This window comes from Rhamphochromis sp. 'chilingali', assembly GCF_963969265.1.
Source record: "Rhamphochromis sp. 'chilingali' genome assembly, chromosome: 22".
Taxonomy (NCBI): domain Eukaryota; kingdom Metazoa; phylum Chordata; class Actinopteri; order Cichliformes; family Cichlidae; genus Rhamphochromis; species Rhamphochromis sp. 'chilingali'.
This window is the reverse complement of record NC_137950.1, coordinates 28,196,017-28,215,253: the sequence shown is the minus strand read 5'-3', so window position 1 is coordinate 28,215,253 and position 19,237 is coordinate 28,196,017. Positions and strand designations below refer to the sequence as shown.

At 40.0% G+C, this 19,237-nt stretch overlaps 2 protein-coding genes across 2 annotated transcripts; both read right to left on the bottom strand.

Annotated features, from left to right (window-relative positions):
- Positions 1-1,032: 1,032 nt before the first annotated feature.
- Positions 1,033-4,385, bottom strand: pde6gb (phosphodiesterase 6G, cGMP-specific, rod, gamma, paralog b). Its single transcript, XM_080872321.1, has 4 exons — positions 4,305-4,385; positions 2,666-2,887; positions 2,530-2,570; positions 1,033-2,444 (listed from the first exon to the last, which is right to left on the bottom strand). The coding sequence occupies exons 2-4, from the start codon at positions 2,809-2,811 to the stop codon at positions 2,368-2,370; spliced, it is 264 nt and encodes an 87-aa protein (XP_080728447.1). The 5' UTR covers positions 2,812-2,887; positions 4,305-4,385; the 3' UTR covers positions 1,033-2,367.
- Positions 4,386-11,986: 7,601 nt separating this feature from the next.
- Positions 11,987-15,553, bottom strand: oxld1 (oxidoreductase-like domain containing 1). Its single transcript, XM_080872320.1, has 3 exons — positions 15,438-15,553; positions 14,915-15,284; positions 11,987-14,105 (listed from the first exon to the last, which is right to left on the bottom strand). Exons 2-3 carry the CDS (start codon positions 14,963-14,965, stop codon positions 13,758-13,760), a joined length of 399 nt encoding a protein of 132 aa, XP_080728446.1. The 5' UTR covers positions 14,966-15,284; positions 15,438-15,553; the 3' UTR covers positions 11,987-13,757.
- Positions 15,554-19,237: the final 3,684 nt, after the last annotated feature.

Genomic DNA, 19,237 nt, shown 5'->3' with positions numbered 1-19,237 from the left:
GTCAAACTTTACCCGAATCATTCTTTTTGCTTCCTCCACTACTGTACCATTGATTCATTAATGCTGAATGGTCTCAAAAATAAAGCTGACTACTTTATGGTTTTCACCTATCGCGGGTTATTTTTAGAACGCAACTCCCGCGATAAACGAGGGACCACTGTACAAACTAATTATTCTTTTTACTCACAGTGTCACCAAAGAATTAGTTATCCAGTGCTGTATTAAAGCACAAGAAGGATAATCGAGTATACTACAAGACACTTTAAGTGTACTTGAATACTCCCAAGTACTTTTAATGTTTTACTATATCCAAGTGAACCAAAAATAGCCGACATTACAAAAATATCAATTGAAATTACATTAGCCGTCATTTTCTTCCAATAAATACACTAATAACCTCTAAAACGTAAAGTATATTCACTACATAATAACAATAATAGGCTGACCAATAAAGTAAAATATAAAGTGGATGTTGGGGTTCTGGCTTCTTGTTAACTGGGTCACTGTTTTTATTGACATTCTTCCTTTTATGTTAGCATCATGTTAATGTTTTCCCAGAGTTTCCTGTCAGTAACCTCAGATCTGTTAGTTTTCTCTTCCCCTCTCTCCACTTCTTTGTTTGTAACTGCCAGCACAATCCTCATCTTTTCACCCGTGTCCACTCTGTGTAAATAGTGTCGCTTCACAGCATTTTATCTGTATGCCGGGCTTTATATAAAAAGGGTCTGTTTTTGTCTTTCTGCTCCTCTGGACTTCATATTCATGTGGATTTCGGATTCTCAGGATGGCTTTTTGTGATTTAATGTGCATTTAGTCCTGTTACCAGTAAATTTATAGCAGTCGATTCAAATATTTTCAAGTCCACATCTCAGTCCTGCATGTGCAGAATTATTACTTGTATCTGCACTACCATAAATATAAATTGATACATGTGAATACAGGTAATACAGTAATACTTAAATGTGCTTTAGTGTAGTGTAACCACAAAAGAATCTGAATAGAAAAAATAACACACTGTTTTTTATTTTCCTCTTTTTATGCTTTATTTTTATCCCTCGTCCTGTAGAGAGGACAACGCTCCACTACCCATCTCTTCAGATCTGTACTGAAACATCCATCCCACTCATCCCTCCACCATCTTTTTCACTACTACAGTGCATCCACCAGCTTTACATCAAAGCTTGTCAGCATTGTCCTGATTAGATTAATGTTTTGAAAGACACAAGTTTGGGGTATGGGCCAAAAAGATGACAGTGATAGAGAGGACTGTAGAGTTGAAATAAAATAAACATAAGACTGAATAATGGACAGTGAGGAAAAATGTACAACCTACTCTACATGAGACTAAAAATAATGATCTTAAAAACACAAATACACAAACACACACACAGGGCACAGTAGTGTTGTGTGCAAGTGTTAGAAATAAACAAGTATTAAATATGCAATACATAGATTCATATACACTGATGTATATGGGAGATATACAAATAGGGATAATGTTAACAGAACAAAAGTGTGAAAAATGATGGAGACACGCACACTCCTGGTAGTCGAAGGGAAGAAACTGGTTTCCTCAACATTTAAAATCTGCTAAGGTGAGACTAAAGTGGTTTATTTCTTAGTTTGTGTTGTGAAAATAAGGTGAGAGGTTGTTCTTCACATGCATCAACTAACAGAAGACTTCCAGATACCATGAGGGTGAAGATTTGTGCAATCCTGGTGAAGATGGGTGCAGTTAAAGGTCAAAACAGAGGGAAAAGAGGGATATCTGATTAACGCTTATCCCATCGAAATGTTACGCTCAGCAATAGCAACTGGTGTCTGCTCTCTACAGAATTCAGGTTTAGAATTTTATAGGTTCGGCATCGATGGAAAAAGCCTCTGAGATGGCGAGAGAGGCGCCGAAGCACATGAAATGGGAACCCACCCACTTCACGGGTCTGTCACTTAAACTCAAATTGAGGCTGCCTTGCTTGCATAAGTTTCGTTTTGTTTTTTGTCCGCGAGGACAACAGGAAAGAAGAAAAAGGAAGGAGAGAGACAGAGATAGTGAAAGATAGGAGGAGAGCGGCCGGGCGACGGTGCAGGTCTACTGCGAGAAGTGGTGAGAATTTAAAACGAACAGATCCTAAACATAAGCAGATGTGTGTGAGCTGCAGAATCACAGAAAGAATCCAGAGTTAGAAAAGAGAAAGAAGTTTTTTTGTGTGGCTTTTTTTCTCTTTTTCCATTTTTTTGTGTTGGTTACAGTTCATAATGGTTCAGTAGTTCCACATAAAGATAGGAGATGGATCCTGAGGCAGATGGTTTGAAGTGCATGAAGGTGGTCTGTAATCCTCAGGGGATTGCAGGGAGATGTGGGAAGGCTCAGATGATACCATACTGGGCCAGCTCATGCAGCTCCAGGTGATTGAAGGCCTCCCATGGGCAAATGACAGTGATGTCTGCAAAAAGACAGCACAGATGTGAACTTGTTTAGGTCCCTGCAGAGCACTGAAGCCAATGGTTTCAGCCGTAGCATACACTTACCTGTGCCTAAGCCCTCCATCCCAGGGATATCATCTCCAAATCTGCAAAGAAGAACATTGCAATAATTACAAATCACTTAATTTGATTTATTTGGTTTTTAACAAGACCCCGAAGAAGAAAAGTATTCACAGCATACCCCTGGATTCCCTTCTTTGGAGGCTTGCTCTTGAACTGACGAGTCTGCCTCTGCTTGAACTTGGGGGGTCCCTTGCGTGGGGTGGCGGGGCCTCCGCTGACACGGGTGGCCGACTTGATCTCAGCTTTGGGTGGCTCAAGATTCATTTTGAGCAGTTATGTATGAGGATGTGCGTGCAGGCTGTTAGCGTTAGACACCTCTCTGAAGTCTTGGTGGTGAAGTCTTTATTTTTGGAAACAAAGGGAAAAAAGCAATTAAAAGCACAGAAATAAAGAGAAACTCTCACTAGGTTATTATCTGCAAATCCTTTTAGTGTCAAGCAGCGAATGATCTGAAACTCTCTAACCCTGTCTCAGATAGCAGGCGGCTCCTGTCACCTCTGTTTGACATTACCATCTATAATCCTATTACTGATCTGATGAGCACCTGCCAGGACTTACACTCTCATTTTTCCCAGCACCTGAATGTGGTGGACCACATTGCAGCTTGTCCTGCTGGGATGACCCAATTACCCATAATCCCTGGCTCAAGTTAATAAGTGCGCTCTCCTTCTCTGTTTTGAGCTGATTGTGAACTTGTAATCTTGTTAAAGCAAGGACACCACTGCAGAAACGCTGAGCTGTGCACTGAAGGTCTAAACCATTAAATCCGCTCACCATGTCCCAATGACACAGACAAGCCTGAACAGGTCTTAACCATTAATGTGGTTATACCAAGGTTATTACAGCTAACGCACGATGCTAACTAAAACAAAAACAAACAAACAAACGTCCTGAGTTTTAGTTTTTGCCAGTTTGGTCAAAGTTGCCATCACAGCCTGTCTGAGGAGGCTTTAATGGAAATGTTTGTGTTTCAACTGCAATTTCTATTCTGAATTTTGCCCGGAGAAACACCCTGTGTATTTAAACAATAAAACTGGCAAAACAAACTAAGAAAAACTAAACCAAAAAAAAAGTAAATATTTTTAGACAATTAAAAAAAAAAATTAAGATATAGAAAGTAAATTAAAGAAAGAAAGCAAAGAAAAGAGTATGTGTGGGTTAAATATACTCACATATACACACTCAGAGATCTGCTTTTGTTTGAGCCACAGTTTTAAAATGAAACTTTTTTGACAGCTTTAAACAGGCCAAACCGAAGTGAACGTGCTTGTTGTGAGATCATTTTAAAATATTTTTTCTGTCCAGGTTGCTGATAAATGTATCTGTCAGATAAATAAATGAAGCAAGAACTTGTACATGAAACAACAAGTTGTTATATCCAGGTTTGGAGTAAGTTTGCACTGTAGGCAGTTTTTAGATACACTATAAAAATAACTGATAACTGAGTGTTAAACAGCGTCGGTCTATAGATTGCAGAATTGTTGATTAACAGAGGTCAGAAACATCTGCACTAATTTACTCTGTCATGTTTAATCACATTACAAACGACACCATAAATCGCTGTTTACTTTTTATATCCAAGCGGGACGATTTCTGGAGCTCTAAACTCTTTTATCTGGATTATTTTCTCCTAATAAAGGAAAAAATGTTAACACCCATGTTCTTCACTGAGACACACAGAGCTGCAGAAGAGCAACAAAGTTTCCCACCGACGGTGTCTGAATATCAGCACTGATCGGTGATGATGGTCTACTCACCGGCTGCTTGGGTGAAGAACAGCCAGACGAGTGGGTGTGAGCGCAGCGCCGATCCGTTTAGCAGATGAGTGGACTTCTATGCTAGGCTTGCTGTGAGGGCCAGTCGGGGTTTGTGGTCCCTCTTATAGCCGACACAGATTACAGAGGCACCGCCTCCCTTCTTGACTGTCAACAGTTCACATGTTTGAGGTTTAGGTTAAACTGTAATGTGTACATAGGTGCAAACGTGCACATTGTGAACAGTGGTGGAGCATAACTGTGTACATTTACAGTCAACTTCCAACATTTCAGTGAGAAATTTCACTGTGAAATTATACAATTGTTGATATTATTATTGTCTTACAGATGTTTTCTCATATTTTGTAACCATACATTGAATTTGAGTATTTTACAGAAACTACACTACAGAAATATTTTAAAAAAGATAACATACTGGGAAAAATGATCTGTTTTTTATTGATTTTATTGATATTTTGCACTTTTTCAATGCACTATATTTATCTGCAGCTGCGGTTTCTAAAGCTGATATTCTTGTACACAACATAAACGAACTAAAATTATTGATGACCTCTGATCTACACTCGCCAAGTTCTTTTTCACAATATGTGTAAATCAGCCCTGTGCCACCCCCGGGACATAAATACTGATGCTTTCAGAAAGACATGCATAAGACTGCCTGTTGTAAAAAACATCGCTGTTAGCGTTTTAATGCTTTCCTTTAAGGATCATGTTAGAAAAATGAAGATAATACAGAAATGTAGTTCCTTTAGTTTCCATTTGCAAATTTAAAGCAGAAGTAAACATGTTTACAGCCTGCTACAAAGCTTTGGCCTCTATGAATAGTTTCTCTCTTTTTGTAACTCACCTGATTGATTTTGTTAAGCCTTAAACTCATACATGAGGCCACGTTGATTAACACATTCGGTGGTAGCAGTCAGCTATGGCCTTTCTCTTTCTGAGCATTTCTGTGGTCATTATCTAATAAATAATATGTTTTGAAGTTCGTCCTTCAGTTTTGGTCAGTGATTTTCTAGTATTTTATTAGCCTGTTACTTAGGAACAGTGCACTGCACCTGTATATTTTAAGACAGCAGGCAAATGTAGCTGACAACTTAGCATGTCCCTCTATAGTAACACCTGGTTCCCAAAACCCTGTGATGCTATTAAAGCTGGCGATGGGTCACGTTACTGTGGCTACGTCCATGATTTAAACCCAGGCCACAGTCTCCTCCTGCACCTCCTAAACTTTCGTTGCTTAAACCTGATCAAGTAATGAGTGAAAACCAGCTGCTTTCCCTTTTCCACCAGAGCCAAACAGTGTGCAACGATGGATGCTGTTTGGGATTTTGGATTAGGTTAAATAAGAAAAGTGTCCCTTATATAGCTGGAGAAAAATAGCAGTTAATAGGACAGAATATCAGCAAATTGATCAAATTAGGAAAATTGTTGCAGTCCCGATGCAGGATTTTTGCTTGCACCTCACTAAATGGCTTAAAATGATAAAGGCATTTGTATCATTAGAGTAAATTACTTAATTTTCTTTTCTTGTAAATTAATACTAGGATTTTTAAAAACTAGTTTCAACTTAAATGTATTATTTGCATAGTTTCTTAGTTGAAGTTATTTTTAGAGCAGCGTTTGTCTAACAGCCTCACAGTTTTGTTTAATGAGCTAATTAAACACATTTCATCTGTAAATAAATGGTTGATGCTGCGCTCTAAGCATCAGTAGGATCTGAGGATTTCTTCCAGAATCACTTTGGAAATGATAGATTATGGAAGAAAGATGCTCTGTGATAAATGCAGTTTGCCATATAAACATTATCTTTATGTATTTTATAGTATTTGTAATGAAGTTTTCCAGAAATGTCTTTAGAAATCCTAATGCTGATTAAATTAGTGATTTGAGTCAGTAGGATGCAGGATGAGATCACACAGCTTACAATATGTTCAAACAGATTATAGATGAAGCTGGAAGCTTCCTGAAAGCCCCACAGTCCCACTCCATCTTTGTTATGCAATCTCTCCATCTGCTTAAGGTGAAACCCTCCAATCCTCCAACCCACAGAAATATTTTACATTGTCTGTGTGTATCACTGTAACACCCTGCAGTGGGAGTACTCTCCATTAAACAGGGGACTAAGCCAACATCAGCAGCTCCTATCTACATGCTAGAGACACACTGAACATGTGGAGACATCCCAAACAGCAGCTCGGTTTTCTTTTAAATAATTGAACTGGAACCATCCATCACAAAGCACTGTTAGAGAAATTCTTCACTCATTTGACCTTCAGCTTTAAACAAAACCTGCAAAACATTGCATGTAAGTTTAAGTGAAAATTTAATAAACAATAAGAAAAAGACAAAAGAAAAAATGAGAGCAAGTAAACAGGACAAATAACAAACTACAAGAGAGAGAAGACAAATGTTAATACGTGGAGTCAGGGTATATACATGTATATCTGGAGTGAAAAGAGGCAAATTGAGAAGAAACAGATTCAGAAGTACATCATGGGAAATCCCTCAGCAGCCTAAGCTAAAGGATGGTTCAGGGTCAAATGGTCCAGCCCTAGAAGTTTTATCAAAAAGGAAAGTTTAAACCCTAATCTTAAAAGTAAAGAGGGTGTCTGACTGAACCCAAACTGGGAGCTGGTTCCAAAGAAGTGGAGCCTGAAAGCTGAAAGCTCTGCCTCCTGTTCTACTTTTAAAAACACCTGGAGCCACAAGTAATCCTGCACTCTGAGAGGGAAGTGCTCTGTTGGGATAAAAGGGCTATACGATTTTTAACATGTGATGGGATCAGATGTTGCATGTGAGGAGAAGGATTTTACTTCAACTCTAGATTTGAAGACACTAATGTGGAAGAAGTACTGGCCACGTTCTCTAGACCCTGTTCTGGTCTCAAACTCCTTGATTCATATCTTTTTGTGGCTTTAAAGAAAAAACAAATCTAAATGTAAAAATTAATGAAAAAAGAATCACAATGACTCAGATAATCCTTCCTCTTTGTTTCAATATTAGCTTGATTTTAGGATCCTTTAAGAAAAGTGATTGTTGATGGAGTTCGGCGGGGCCCTGTTCTTGGCACATTTCTTTCTTTTCTTTGTAGACGACACAGTTTTATACATTTAAAACAATGTTCCCTCTAATTTTTCATGTGTCTGAGCGAACACACAAACTCCCTGAGCGTCCCTTGGACCACTGTGAGCGACAGCAGACGTGTGCACTGTGGTCATGCCAGCATCCAATCCATCCAAGTTACATTACAGCATTTACATTTATGTTAGACGACTTTTAATTAACTGCTTTAGCCCACTTACAATGAAAAATTTTAAAAACCTTGTTCATGACCTGTGTAGCATGTTAACACTATTGGAAGGAAAAATAACTTCAACTCCAATTTTGAAAACACAACTTTCTTTCTTTCTTTCTTTCTTTCTTAATAAAGCTCTGACTTGTATTATAATACTCTCTCCCAGACCACAGACTGTCTGTGGTCTGGGAGAGAGTCTGTAACTCTCTGTCTGGAAAATACAGTATATAATGACCAATGTTGGGCAATTAATTATATAGTTACTTCTTCAAAAAAGTAACTGAGTTTTGCAAAGCCAAGGCGTTTTTTAAATAAACATTTCAAACTATTTACAGAACAATCAGCTGTTCAGCATCAAATTTGATGCCACACAAATTATTTGTGCCGCTCCAAAAAATAATTTCTGTCCACTATGAGATGAAGGAGAACAACAGCCTGATACCTGCAGGCCTGACAGCAGCAGATGTGTCACTGCTGTAACACCTGTAACACTCAGCAGTCGCCTCATTGTTCTGACACACACAACACTACTGACTACACTACACACTAACTACACACTATTTGCGCTAAACGTTGCGAATCTCTCACATGTCCGTCACTCCTAAAACTTCCCCCTACCTAAATGCCATGTTGCCATATCAATTTTTGATTGGTCGACATGGTACATTTTTCCACCAATAGAAAAGCAGGCTGGGGGAGGGGGGGGGGGGGTTTGCTCACAGGCGGAGAGGTTTTCCTTATAGGGCTTCGGAGCGTGATGTCACGGGGGTGGGCGTGGAAAGGATTTTGGCCCGATTCACCATTTTGGGGGTCTAAGCTAGGAGCGATAGCATAGCCATGGTTCGTACTTGCTGTGTGCTCGGCTGCAATGTTCGATCTTACGACCGGCACGGGAATAAGGTTGGATTGTCTTTTTATGCTTTCCCAACCTGGAAGCGACATGAGGCAGCTCGTGTATCGATGTTACCAAACGAAGGCGTCTAGCCTGGATAGCAGCTGTGAGATGAGCTGACGTGCAGCTCTCTTCCATCTCCAAATATCTGTTGGTGCTCCGGACATTTTCATTCCGGTAAGTTCTAAATATGTTCATATCTCTCTTTATAGCCTATTAGTTTCATTTTCGATGCGCTCTGAGCTCATAGCAAATTAGAACAAACATCCTACTGAGTGATTTTGCAGAACTACCGTCTATTTATAGAGTTGCTAATTATTTGGCATTATTGCAGCAAACCAGCCGTGTAGCTGGTTTCCAGCGCTACACGAGGGACCTGCTTCAAACAAACCACCATGCCAATCAGATTACTTCTTCCATGTGAGGGTGAAGAGGTGACCCTTCTGGATAAGATGGTGAAGGTTTGCTGCGTTTGGTGAACAGTGTGATAATAAAACCAGAGAAGAATGAAACCTGCTCCTGTTAAATGTTCTTAAGTCTTGTGCTGTTATTTTTTCAAAAGATACAGTAAATAAAGTAATGTTAGTAGTGGGTGATATCATGTAAACACTCATGATTTGGTGTAAACATTTTGTCATTTGTAAACTATAAATGACATGGATTCTACACTGTTACTGATGTGATGTTCTATAAAGTGGTTTTAATAAAAAAAAAAAGGCAAAATAATTTAGTTTCTTTATTCAACTTTTGAACAGTGGGACTCAGTCAGTACATATTCAGTAAATGCAAATTATTTACACAGCAGTGCACTACAGGCATACATCTAGACCCCTAGATAAAACATGATGGCATTATAGCAGTGACAACTCCTCCACAGTAGCAGGTGGGGTTTTTCTTTTTTGAGGACGGCTCCTTTTACCTGTCACTACAGATGGTCTGTGTATGTTTTGATCAAGAGCATTTTTTTGGGCAGCTGAAGAGAAGTCGTCTATCTTATGGCCAACCTCTGGGTGTATCTTGGTATTATTACCAGGCAAAACCCAGTATGCAGGTTCATCTGTAACAGTCCTTGTGCCACGGATCAACACTGTTCCGTCTACTTTAGACAGAAGAGCAGCGACGTGGGTGCAGGTCTCTGCGACTCCGGCCATACAGGTGCAGCGGGCGGCTTCAACCTTCCCTGTGATGCTCACAGTGACCCATGGCTGCAATGCTGGTTCATTCAGTCTTAGAGTGCAGCACCTGAAACACACACAGACAAAGTTCATTTAAAGACAAGAACTATGAGCCAAGGCCGACACAAATGTGTTTAATCTACTTTATCATAAATGTAACAAAGTGTCAAGAAAGTTAGCACATACATGTGATTTTTCATTTCTTTATGTGTCCATCTATAGAACGCTGCATGTTATAGTCTAAATCTGTCTGTTCTGTCAGAAACCTGCCTGCAGAAAATGAACCTAAAGTATGTAATGCAAGGATGTCATCACTTTAGAGATGGAGAAAGCATAAAGTGACAATTATGAATCACTTAATATGTTAAGGAGATTCTGCAGGTCATTAATCAAAGTATAAAACTAAAATAAAATGTATTTTTAGTGACACAAGATACAAATATGGAAGCAAGATGTATAATTAGAATTATTTATAATAAACATTAATAAATCATTGCAATTTCTTTAACCATAGAGAATAACTAAATCCTTCAGGACAGTGTCTCATCAATGCACTGAACTCACTATGTTATCCACCTAACAGTCTCCACATGTTCTCACTGTAATTTCCCCTCATGAATGAATTTATGCTGCAGTAATCTGAATGTTTGCAGGGAAATCAAACGCATTTCACTCGCTGTACTCGAGCTGACTTACCTTTGATTGAATGACGACTTGTACGCGCTGACTCCACAGATAAGGTATGAAATATATCAGGCTACGTCAATAGCGGTTGGTCTTCAGGGTTTCTACTCCACGGCCGTATTTCATACGGGTCCACATTTCCAATGCAGGCTATTTTCTGCAAGTACCGCCGCTTCGCCTCTGGACGCAATCGGTCTCTATACAGTCCATTCTCTTTTAAGCTGCTTTTAAGCATCTTGTAATCGTCGTTCCAACACAGTGTGTTTGATTTGATTCGTAGACCCCGAAAATGCCGCCGCGCTCCCACAATGCATTGCGGCGTGACGTCAACTCCGAAGCCCTATTAATCGCCGTTTTTACCGTTTCTTCGCACAGTAAATATGAACAACGACAGTATTCAGGAAGAAAACCAAACATTGCAGATATTTTTATCATAACTCTGGTTTTACGTGGCCGATCAACACAATTTAAAAACTGGTATAAAGTCCACACTTTTCCCGTCAGTTGTTCCGTCTGTCCTGCTCACATCTCCAGTGGTTGTACACGTTGTCATTAACGTGGCTTCACTCCACATCAGCCGCTTTGCTAGCTAAAACACCGATGTCGGCACATAAGGACGCTGTCATAGCCTGGCAACCACGTTGATTATATATGAATGTGAATCGCATCATTGGCTGGACCATGGGATAAGGTGGCATCGTTCTAATCCCATACGGGAGCAGCCAGTCACTTACTGACTCACACTGCAAAACAGAATTGTTAAAGTTTTAATTTTAATTTCAATTCAGGTTAGACTTTTTTGTGCGCAGCGCAGATTTTCTGTGCGCAGAGACTGTGCCAGCAATGCGCAATTGCGCGCGCGCGCAGCTTAGAGGGAACATTGATTTGAAGTCATCTGCAGTTAACATTTAATTCTTTCAAGTTATCAGTTTTATGACTGACAAGTTTAACTAGAATGTTTTCCACCCACACCCGTGAATCTGACTACGTTTGGTGCGTAAATCATTCTCGATGAGTTCTTGAGCTACAGGCAGTCTGCGTTTATTAAACTACAGAAAGGTCCAATTTTACGCCAGTTTGAAAGAAACTGAAACAAGAAAACTGTTTAGCGCTAACTCGTGACTTCTCGCAGCTTACTGTTCACAGAACGTTCCCCACTGCGATGATGCAAAGTGGCATGTTGCAGCCTTGGCATCAGCCAATAATCTGTCTTGAACGTTTTCCATCACGTCAGAGTCATTGCTCTACATATGATCAGTGAAACGTCTCATTCTTAATCCGCTGCATAACCTAGATCAAAGCATAACTCTGCACGCTGTATGGCTGGCTGCAGCACTGAACCTTGAGTAATCAGGACTAATGCTGACTCAGTCAGATCAGGGTCACCTCAGATACTGGTCCAGAGGGACTGGGAGAAGGCTAACTAAAGACGTCATCAAGGTGGCAGGACCGAACGTGATCGGCTTCTTCTCTGACACAACCAGTCATTATTACCTAAGAAGGGATCTAAATCTCATTAACATCATGAGAACAATGCAGTGTTTTACATACTTACTGTAAATATCAATTAAGAACAAAGTTTAATTTCCTGAAGCCACAAAGATTTTGTGTTTATTAAATATTCGGACTATAATCACATCAGAATATAAACAACACTTGGAGCTGGTTGGATAAAAATATATGATGATGAAATAAACAAGTTAGGTCGTCATACATATCATTTTTGCAGTACAGCAGACAGTTTTATGCATATGTAGCTCCTCCTAGTGGCTACAGAGGCTATTAAAGTTTTTCAGGCTTGAACTTGCACGTGTGCTTGTGTGCACCAATTCTCGGCATAAAAATAAAGCACTCTGAATCTGACAGTAAATAAAAAATATTTATTTAACAAGCATTGGATTAAAACTAATTTCTAATATGATTTAAATAAAGTCAAATACAGAGAGGCAAAGTGTTGTTCGGATGCTTCAAATGTGCAAATGCTGCAAAGACACAATGCAAACCAATCAAACGCCAAACAGCACGTGACAACAATTCAGACATCCCTCAAGTTTAAAGCATTGCTCCTCTTGTCAGCTCATGATGCTGTGCACATTATAACTATTACTTGCAAACATCCACTAGAAAGGGACAAAAACTCATCACACCTTCAAAAAGCTGCAGTTCCAGACCCTGAAAGCTCGAGCTATTTATTTCTTCACTGGACTAGTTTGTTTTATGTTTATTCACAGTAACGATGGTCTTTCATGTAGAGAATCGTTGGACTGTGTTATGATGCAATGTTATGCTTTATAAGCAGACCACTGGCTGTGTCTGTGCACAACTTTAACTGTTGGAAACTAAAGTTGTGGCAGCTTTTTATCTGAGTGAGACCTCAATAATCAGACCTCACTGAATTCTCCAAATACTAAGGAAATGTGCTTTAATACTTCATCACCTCCTTTAACAGAAGACACACTTTATTAAAAGAAATAATACCTTCCAACAACTCATATGACCCACATAAGAAAATCTTGCGCTGAGTATGAGTAGACAGCAGAGAGAATAACATTTCCTATTACAAATATTTGGTAATAAAGTGCTTTTTTTACTGGATTGTCTTTGGTCAGCCTGCACGACCAGCAAAGAAATCTAAGAGGACCTGTTTGTAGTCCAGGTTCATGATTCTGTAGTTTTGCAACAGAACGCCCCCATCAGTAACATCTGAACTGGACCAACAAACAAGGTTCTAACAGAAAAAGAACATTTCACACTGTGACTTTCATGAACTACTTCCTTAAGAAAAAAACAAACATGTCAAGATCTAAAAGGGTCCGACTGGCATCTGTTCTCTGCACACTGTGGAGCCTCAGAGGAAGCTGTAACCTTAGATAACTTAAAAACACTCGAAGTTTGGAGAAAGACTTCCTGACTCAACTCTTTTACAATGAGTTGCTTTCATTTTCAAATGAAGTAGTTTGATAATCCTAATAAGCTTCTGCAAATGTAAGTGTTTGTGTTTTTTCTTTCATGGTTGAGATTTCTTGACATCCTGACAGATCTGCACTGTCTAAATGAAATAAAGGCCAAAGCAGGTCTGAACAGATTCCAGTAAAAATCAAAGAGTATTTTTATTCTGAATATTTATGATTTCCAGCAACCTGCCAGATGGCGACTCTTCCCCCCTTGCTTTTTAGAAGCAAATATTAGATAAGTGCAACATAACAATGACCACCAAAGACCCAAAGTCTTATCTGTTAACGTCTGCCAGCTTTCTAAAATGAGACATATACTGTGGGCCCCACAGGATGAAGGAGGGGTGAAAATGTGGAGGTACACTGTGTGCTGTAAAATCTCAGCCTGTGAAGGGTTTCTGGCAGCACTGCGGTCAATGCCACTGGCTGCGACGGTCACGTCTTTTTTAAGAGTCTGATCTCCATCTTCAGGTAAGTTTTAAGGTTCTCATCGAGGACGTTCTCCTCAATAGCAGCGAGCGCCCGCTCGCTTCCATCGTTGTAGTACTCCAGCAGCTGCTCTGCGTGTTCGATCCACACGCAGTTATGACAGCCACTCATGCAGCAGTGCGTAGGAGGCGGCGGGGGACCCTGGGCGGGGGTCCAAGTGGAGATGGAGTCACGCTTTTGCTCTGTGTCGGCGGGCTCAGAACAGTCCGTCAGAACAGGAGGAGCAGCAGGCGAATCTGGTCCTGCAGGGAGGTGGTGAACAATCCCGCTGTGAAGATGACTCGTCCATAACTGCTGAGGACAGTGAGAGGACCAGTGAAAATCATGTGAAACATGGTGAGGACACATCAATCTGTCTTTACATTTTAGTCTCTTAAATACTAATGATAATAATAATAATACTATAAATATTAAGCATTAATAATCTCTTCATATTTCAGGTGTGTGTATGTAAAGATACTTAAATTAGAAATAGGGTTATAAAAGCCCCATCGTCCATTTTCTATAAGACACTGTAAAGATTTTAGTGAAACTGTGCATGGTGGTGGATTCAGTAAGTTAAAATCAAGCTATTCTGTGTACATGTACAGTAAGTACACTTTCATATATGAGTATAATTACTGAAGAAAGGGAAAAAAGCCTGACGATGCAAGCAGGACCAAACATTTGTTCCCGGGGCTGTAACTTCTTGATCCTAGTATGGTCTCAATAATAATGCAATAATAATAATATAATAATAATAATAATAATAATAATAATAATAATAATAATAATAAGGATGATGATAATAATAATAGTAGACTGAATTCTCAAGGCTCTCCATTTCCTATCTGCTCTTTACAGGGTTCAAAGGTTTGATCCTGGTCTGTAAATCCCTCCAGCCTCTCTGAATTCCTCTCTCCAGCCTCCCTCCAGTTTGTGTCGCTTATCTCGGTTCGGCAGTCTAAGGAGAGCTCCCTTTCTCAAGTAACGTCCTTCAGCTCTCCTGGGAGGGACACCGGGGCTTTCCCAACCCAAACGAGTGACCGTGTAAAGTTACTCCAGTGTTAAAAACACAACGGACATCATCAGCTGTTAAACGAACCGTTAGCTTAGCCACCAACCTTTCGTAATGACGCCGACGACCTCACGGCTTTAACACCCGCACACAGCATCGCAGAGTCGGGCAGGACGGGCGGTTATGCGTCTGTGTGGTTCATTTTCTAGAGTGAATGTTTAATTAAGCTGTTCCTTCCTGGAGTTTACAACTTCCACCATGTTAGCTGCTGTGACAGCTAAAGCTGCATTGCTTCCCATTTTTCAACTCTGACCTTTTGAGGCTGGTTGTAAACAACAGCGGTGATTGGCCAATATAAAGCATATCACCCAATTAAATGGGGGCTTTGTAAAATTTAAACCAATTGAAAGCATTGATTAGGTTTTTGGGCGGGACATAAAAATATTTCCCTCATCTGGCCAGCAGGTGTCAGTATTCTACAATACAAACAAAGCAGAAACGGCAGTAAAGCCAGACAAATATTAAAGACACACATTAAAAGTCAAAAATAATATTTGTCTTCACTAGACGGAATGATTACTATTAATACTACAGTATTCATTTTATAGTTATAGTGTTTGATCACTTACCGCACTAGAAATGCCATATTTGCCTTGAGAGTGTTGATGGAGAAGTATAAAGAAGGTCAGGAGCTTCACTGCATTTTGGTGAATCAGAGAAAGCCGTGGTACAGCAACTCAAGAGTGGCAGAAAAGTATGTGAGGGTGGGGCAGGACATATAGAGGGACAGTGGTAAGATGTGTGGTAGGAATGACAGATGGGTTCAAGGTGGGGGTGAGATTACATCAGTGATTGGCTATGAGTCTCTTCTTGTTTGCATTGGTGACAGGTTGAGAAATGACATCAGGCAGGAATTTCCGTGGACTGTGATACTTGTAGATGACACTGTGATCTATAGTGAGAGAAGGGACCAGGTGGAAGAGAGCCTGGAGAGGTGGAGGTATACTTTGAAAAGAGAAGCCAGAATACATATGTGTGAATGAGAAGGAGACAGGTGGAAGTGGATGAGTGAACAGTGTGCAAGAGAGGTGAAGAAGACAGTACAGGCAGGATGGAGTGATTGAGTTATGACAGAACAATAGCAACAAAAGTGAAAGTGAAGGTTTACAAGATAGTAGTGAGGCTTGCTATGGTGTACGGTTTGTGGCACTGACCAAACAACAGCTGGGGGCAGCAGAGCTGAAGATGACCAGAATGGATAAGATTAGACATGGATACATCAAAGGGACAGGTCAGGTTGAGCAGTTTGGAAACAAAGCTAGAGAGGCGAGGCTGAGATGGTCGACATCAGCAGAGGAGGGATAGTGGATACACATAGCGTTTCCTTTTTGGATGAATAAAGTTCTTATCTTGGTGAAATTCTGAATGCTGCAGAACATAATTATTTTTAATATATATATTTATCCTTAGTGGTGGAACATTATTATGGACATGCACTGAAATAAAACTAGTAAAAGTTACTGTCTTCAACAGCTACAGTGGTGAAATCACACACATTAATGTCACATATATTAAAATAATCAGTCACAGAGGAGCTTGTTTCTGCGATGAGTACTTCAGGTATACTTACCTTTATTTAAAAAACAAATCAGCTGTTTCTGACAATAAGAAGAGATTAGATTTAGATTAGGTTTAGAAGTAGTCACTGTAACACTGGTTCATCTTTACTGGCTTTTACTGCCGTGCACCACTTTTACATACAAAGGTAAACACACTGAACCAACTGACCAGAAAGCATGTGGCCAATCAGGCCAGACAGCTTCTATTCAATGCACTGTGCACTTTACCCACACACAGTTATCTCTTTCCTTCTATGGATTAAGAGCGGGCCCATTTAAACAAACAAAGGAGGGGGAGATTTTCCATTTAACTTCACATCTCCATTTGGCCTTGTGTTTTAGTGGAGTTTAAGATCAAGGATCAGGAGGTTGAGATCCTCAGGCTAAAAACAGAAATTTGATTAAGAAGAAACTCCTAAAAATAAGAAGTGTGTAACTGGAAACTGGAGTCTAAAAATTTTTGCCTCAGTTGCTCCTGAGACAGACAAAATGATCTCAGTAGCTGGCCGTCTGTTAACTGCTAGGCTATACTGGAAGACATAAAACAATGCAGTATCCAAAATTTCTCCAGGGGATTCATGTGTAGATAAAAAGATTTTCATTTATGTTTAAATGGATAAACATGAGATTTTTCTTGATGTAAAACCCTTTTTGGGACCGTGTAGTGGGACCTCTAGTCCTCTGAAATGTATCCTTACATTTTGCATTATGTCACAGCTGTTGGTGATTTGTCTGGTATTTGATTCAGACTGATTGTATATTTTTCATTCTGAATGAAGTGGAGATGATCCACACTGATTTGTTTTTAACAAAATGCTTTAAGAATAAAGTCAAATGATCCTTTTACTTGAAGACAGGAGCAAAGTGTCTCGGTTGTCTTAAGAGCTTGAAAAAAGAGAACACCTGGACTCGGTGGTCCTGAGGGGTCGCTGACCTACTGCTGATCACATGACTCATATGAGCCAAGGTGTAAAAAAGGGATGGGTTATTTTCATCACAGGGGGTTAAGGGTGAAACCACCGTGGGACTTTACCACACCCTATCATGTGACCTATTGGCTCATCTGGGGCAAGGTGACCCTCAGGACAACCTTCAAAGGGGACAACCCTCACTAGGGGACTACCTGGGACTCTCCACCTTTTGTTTTGAATTGAACTGTGGATGCGAGGCAAAACATCTTTACAAGCTCAACGAAGTCCAGTTGCTTTCTTTTCTCAAGCTCTTAAGACTTCCATGACCTGGATGACTGAGAATCTACACAGACTAAGCACCTCGGTTGCTTTCCAGGGCGATATTTTGAAATCTCTGTTTGTCAAACACTTCATTCAGCTCTCTTACAGCCTTTGTGCTGTGCTCTGCCCTTTTGTGTCACACCTTTGTAGCATTAGCTCATTTGTCATTCCAGTATTTATTCCACCTGAGCAGCACTCTGCAAATATCAAGCTTTTAAACTGTTTTTGTGTTTTCCAGCACAATTCTTCTGTAAGATTTTCCTGTTTGTTGCTCATTTTTAGTTCCTGTTAGATTTTCTCATGCGTGGAAGTGACCCGTTTATGGACACTGCCCTTCGCCTGCCTCTTGTTTGGATTATTGGCCTTACTGACTGACTTTTTTTGTTACTGTACTAAAAGGCTCAAATGCTTTCTCCACAAAGTATTTTCAGTGACCCAGATTTAGGTGAATTATGGCTCAGTGGCCTGAAAGAGCTTTACAGCCACAGTAAAGCAGATTTGGTCGGTGAAACGTCTCCACACGTGAAGACAAACCTTCTGATGTCGTTGTTCTCTGCATGGTCGTGGTTTAACTGTTTGATCAGTTCCCTGATGCATGGAGGACATGTCTGTGTGTATGTGTAGTGTGAGTGAGGTCCCCACAGACTTCAGTGTTTGCAGTCCACATCCATGGTAACGTGTGTGGAAACACAGCAGCTGCTCAGCCTGGCATGAGATACCAGGTGTGTGGTGGGGCATGTTATCTCAGCAGAAGTCCCCTCTGTGACTTATCCTGAGGAGAGGCTCAATGGTTCAGTTTTATCATAATGGTTTTATGGTTTTCATAAAAAGAGTCCACCCCACAAAGGTTTTGTTATCAGGAAGTGTGCCCGACAGTTTGTGATCTTCCCAAAATAAAAGAAGATACTAATTAATGCAGTCACATCATAATGCACATAGAAATATGCCTTTTACATTACACGGGGTCATCTGATCAGCTGCTACTGTAATATAGAAATGCAGAAAGATAAGCAAAGAGGCAAAAACGATCACAAAGACAGTGACACACGTGATTACCACAGTGATACACAACAACCAAAAAGAGACAAATGAAACACCAAGACACAAAAAAGTAACAGCGACGGTTACTATGGCCACAGTGGCATAAAAGGTGACAAAAAGTGTAAAACAATCACAAAAAGACCCCAAATGACCACAAACAAACACAATCTCAAAAGAATGACAGACACAGTTCCCACAGTGATATAAAAACACAAGTAAAACACTCAAACTGTTGAAATTGAAACTATCTGAAACTATCAGACTCACCATAGTGACACAAAGTAACCACAAAGAAACAAAACAATCCCTTAATGACAACATATATAAAAATAGAGGTTACAAATTAACGATACAAAACAAACAAAGAGACACAATCACCAAGACATGGAAAACAACTGAAAATAGATCCAGTCACCAGTCAATTACAGGGCCAGTGCACAGAGTCAGACACCCACACATCCACACCCACAGCTGTATTAGCATCACCGTTTAAACGTGCATGTCTTTGGACTGTGGGGTGAAACAGGGGGACACACA

What these genes read in the sequence shown, in the direction of transcription:
- pde6gb (XM_080872321.1), bottom strand. Translation starts at nt 2,811, where the DNA reads ATGAATCTTGAGCCACCCAAAGCTGAGATCAAGTCGGCCACCCGTGTC. An exon ending in CCAAAGAAGGGAATCCAGGG is followed by an intron (nt 2,571 to 2,665) that starts GTATGCTGTGAA and finishes TCTTCTTTGCAG; the next exon opens with ATTTGGAGATGATATCCCTG. An exon ending in GATGGAGGGCTTAGGCACAG is followed by an intron (nt 2,445 to 2,529) that starts GTAAGTGTATGC and finishes GTCTTTTTGCAG; the next exon opens with ACATCACTGTCATTTGCCCA.
- oxld1 (XM_080872320.1), bottom strand. Translation starts at nt 14,965, where the DNA reads ATGCTGTGTGCGGGTGTTAAAGCCGTGAGGTCGTCGGCGTCATTACGA. An exon ending in CGTCGGCGTCATTACGAAAG is followed by an intron (nt 14,106 to 14,914) that starts GTTGGTGGCTAA and finishes CACTGTCCTCAG; the next exon opens with CAGTTATGGACGAGTCATCT.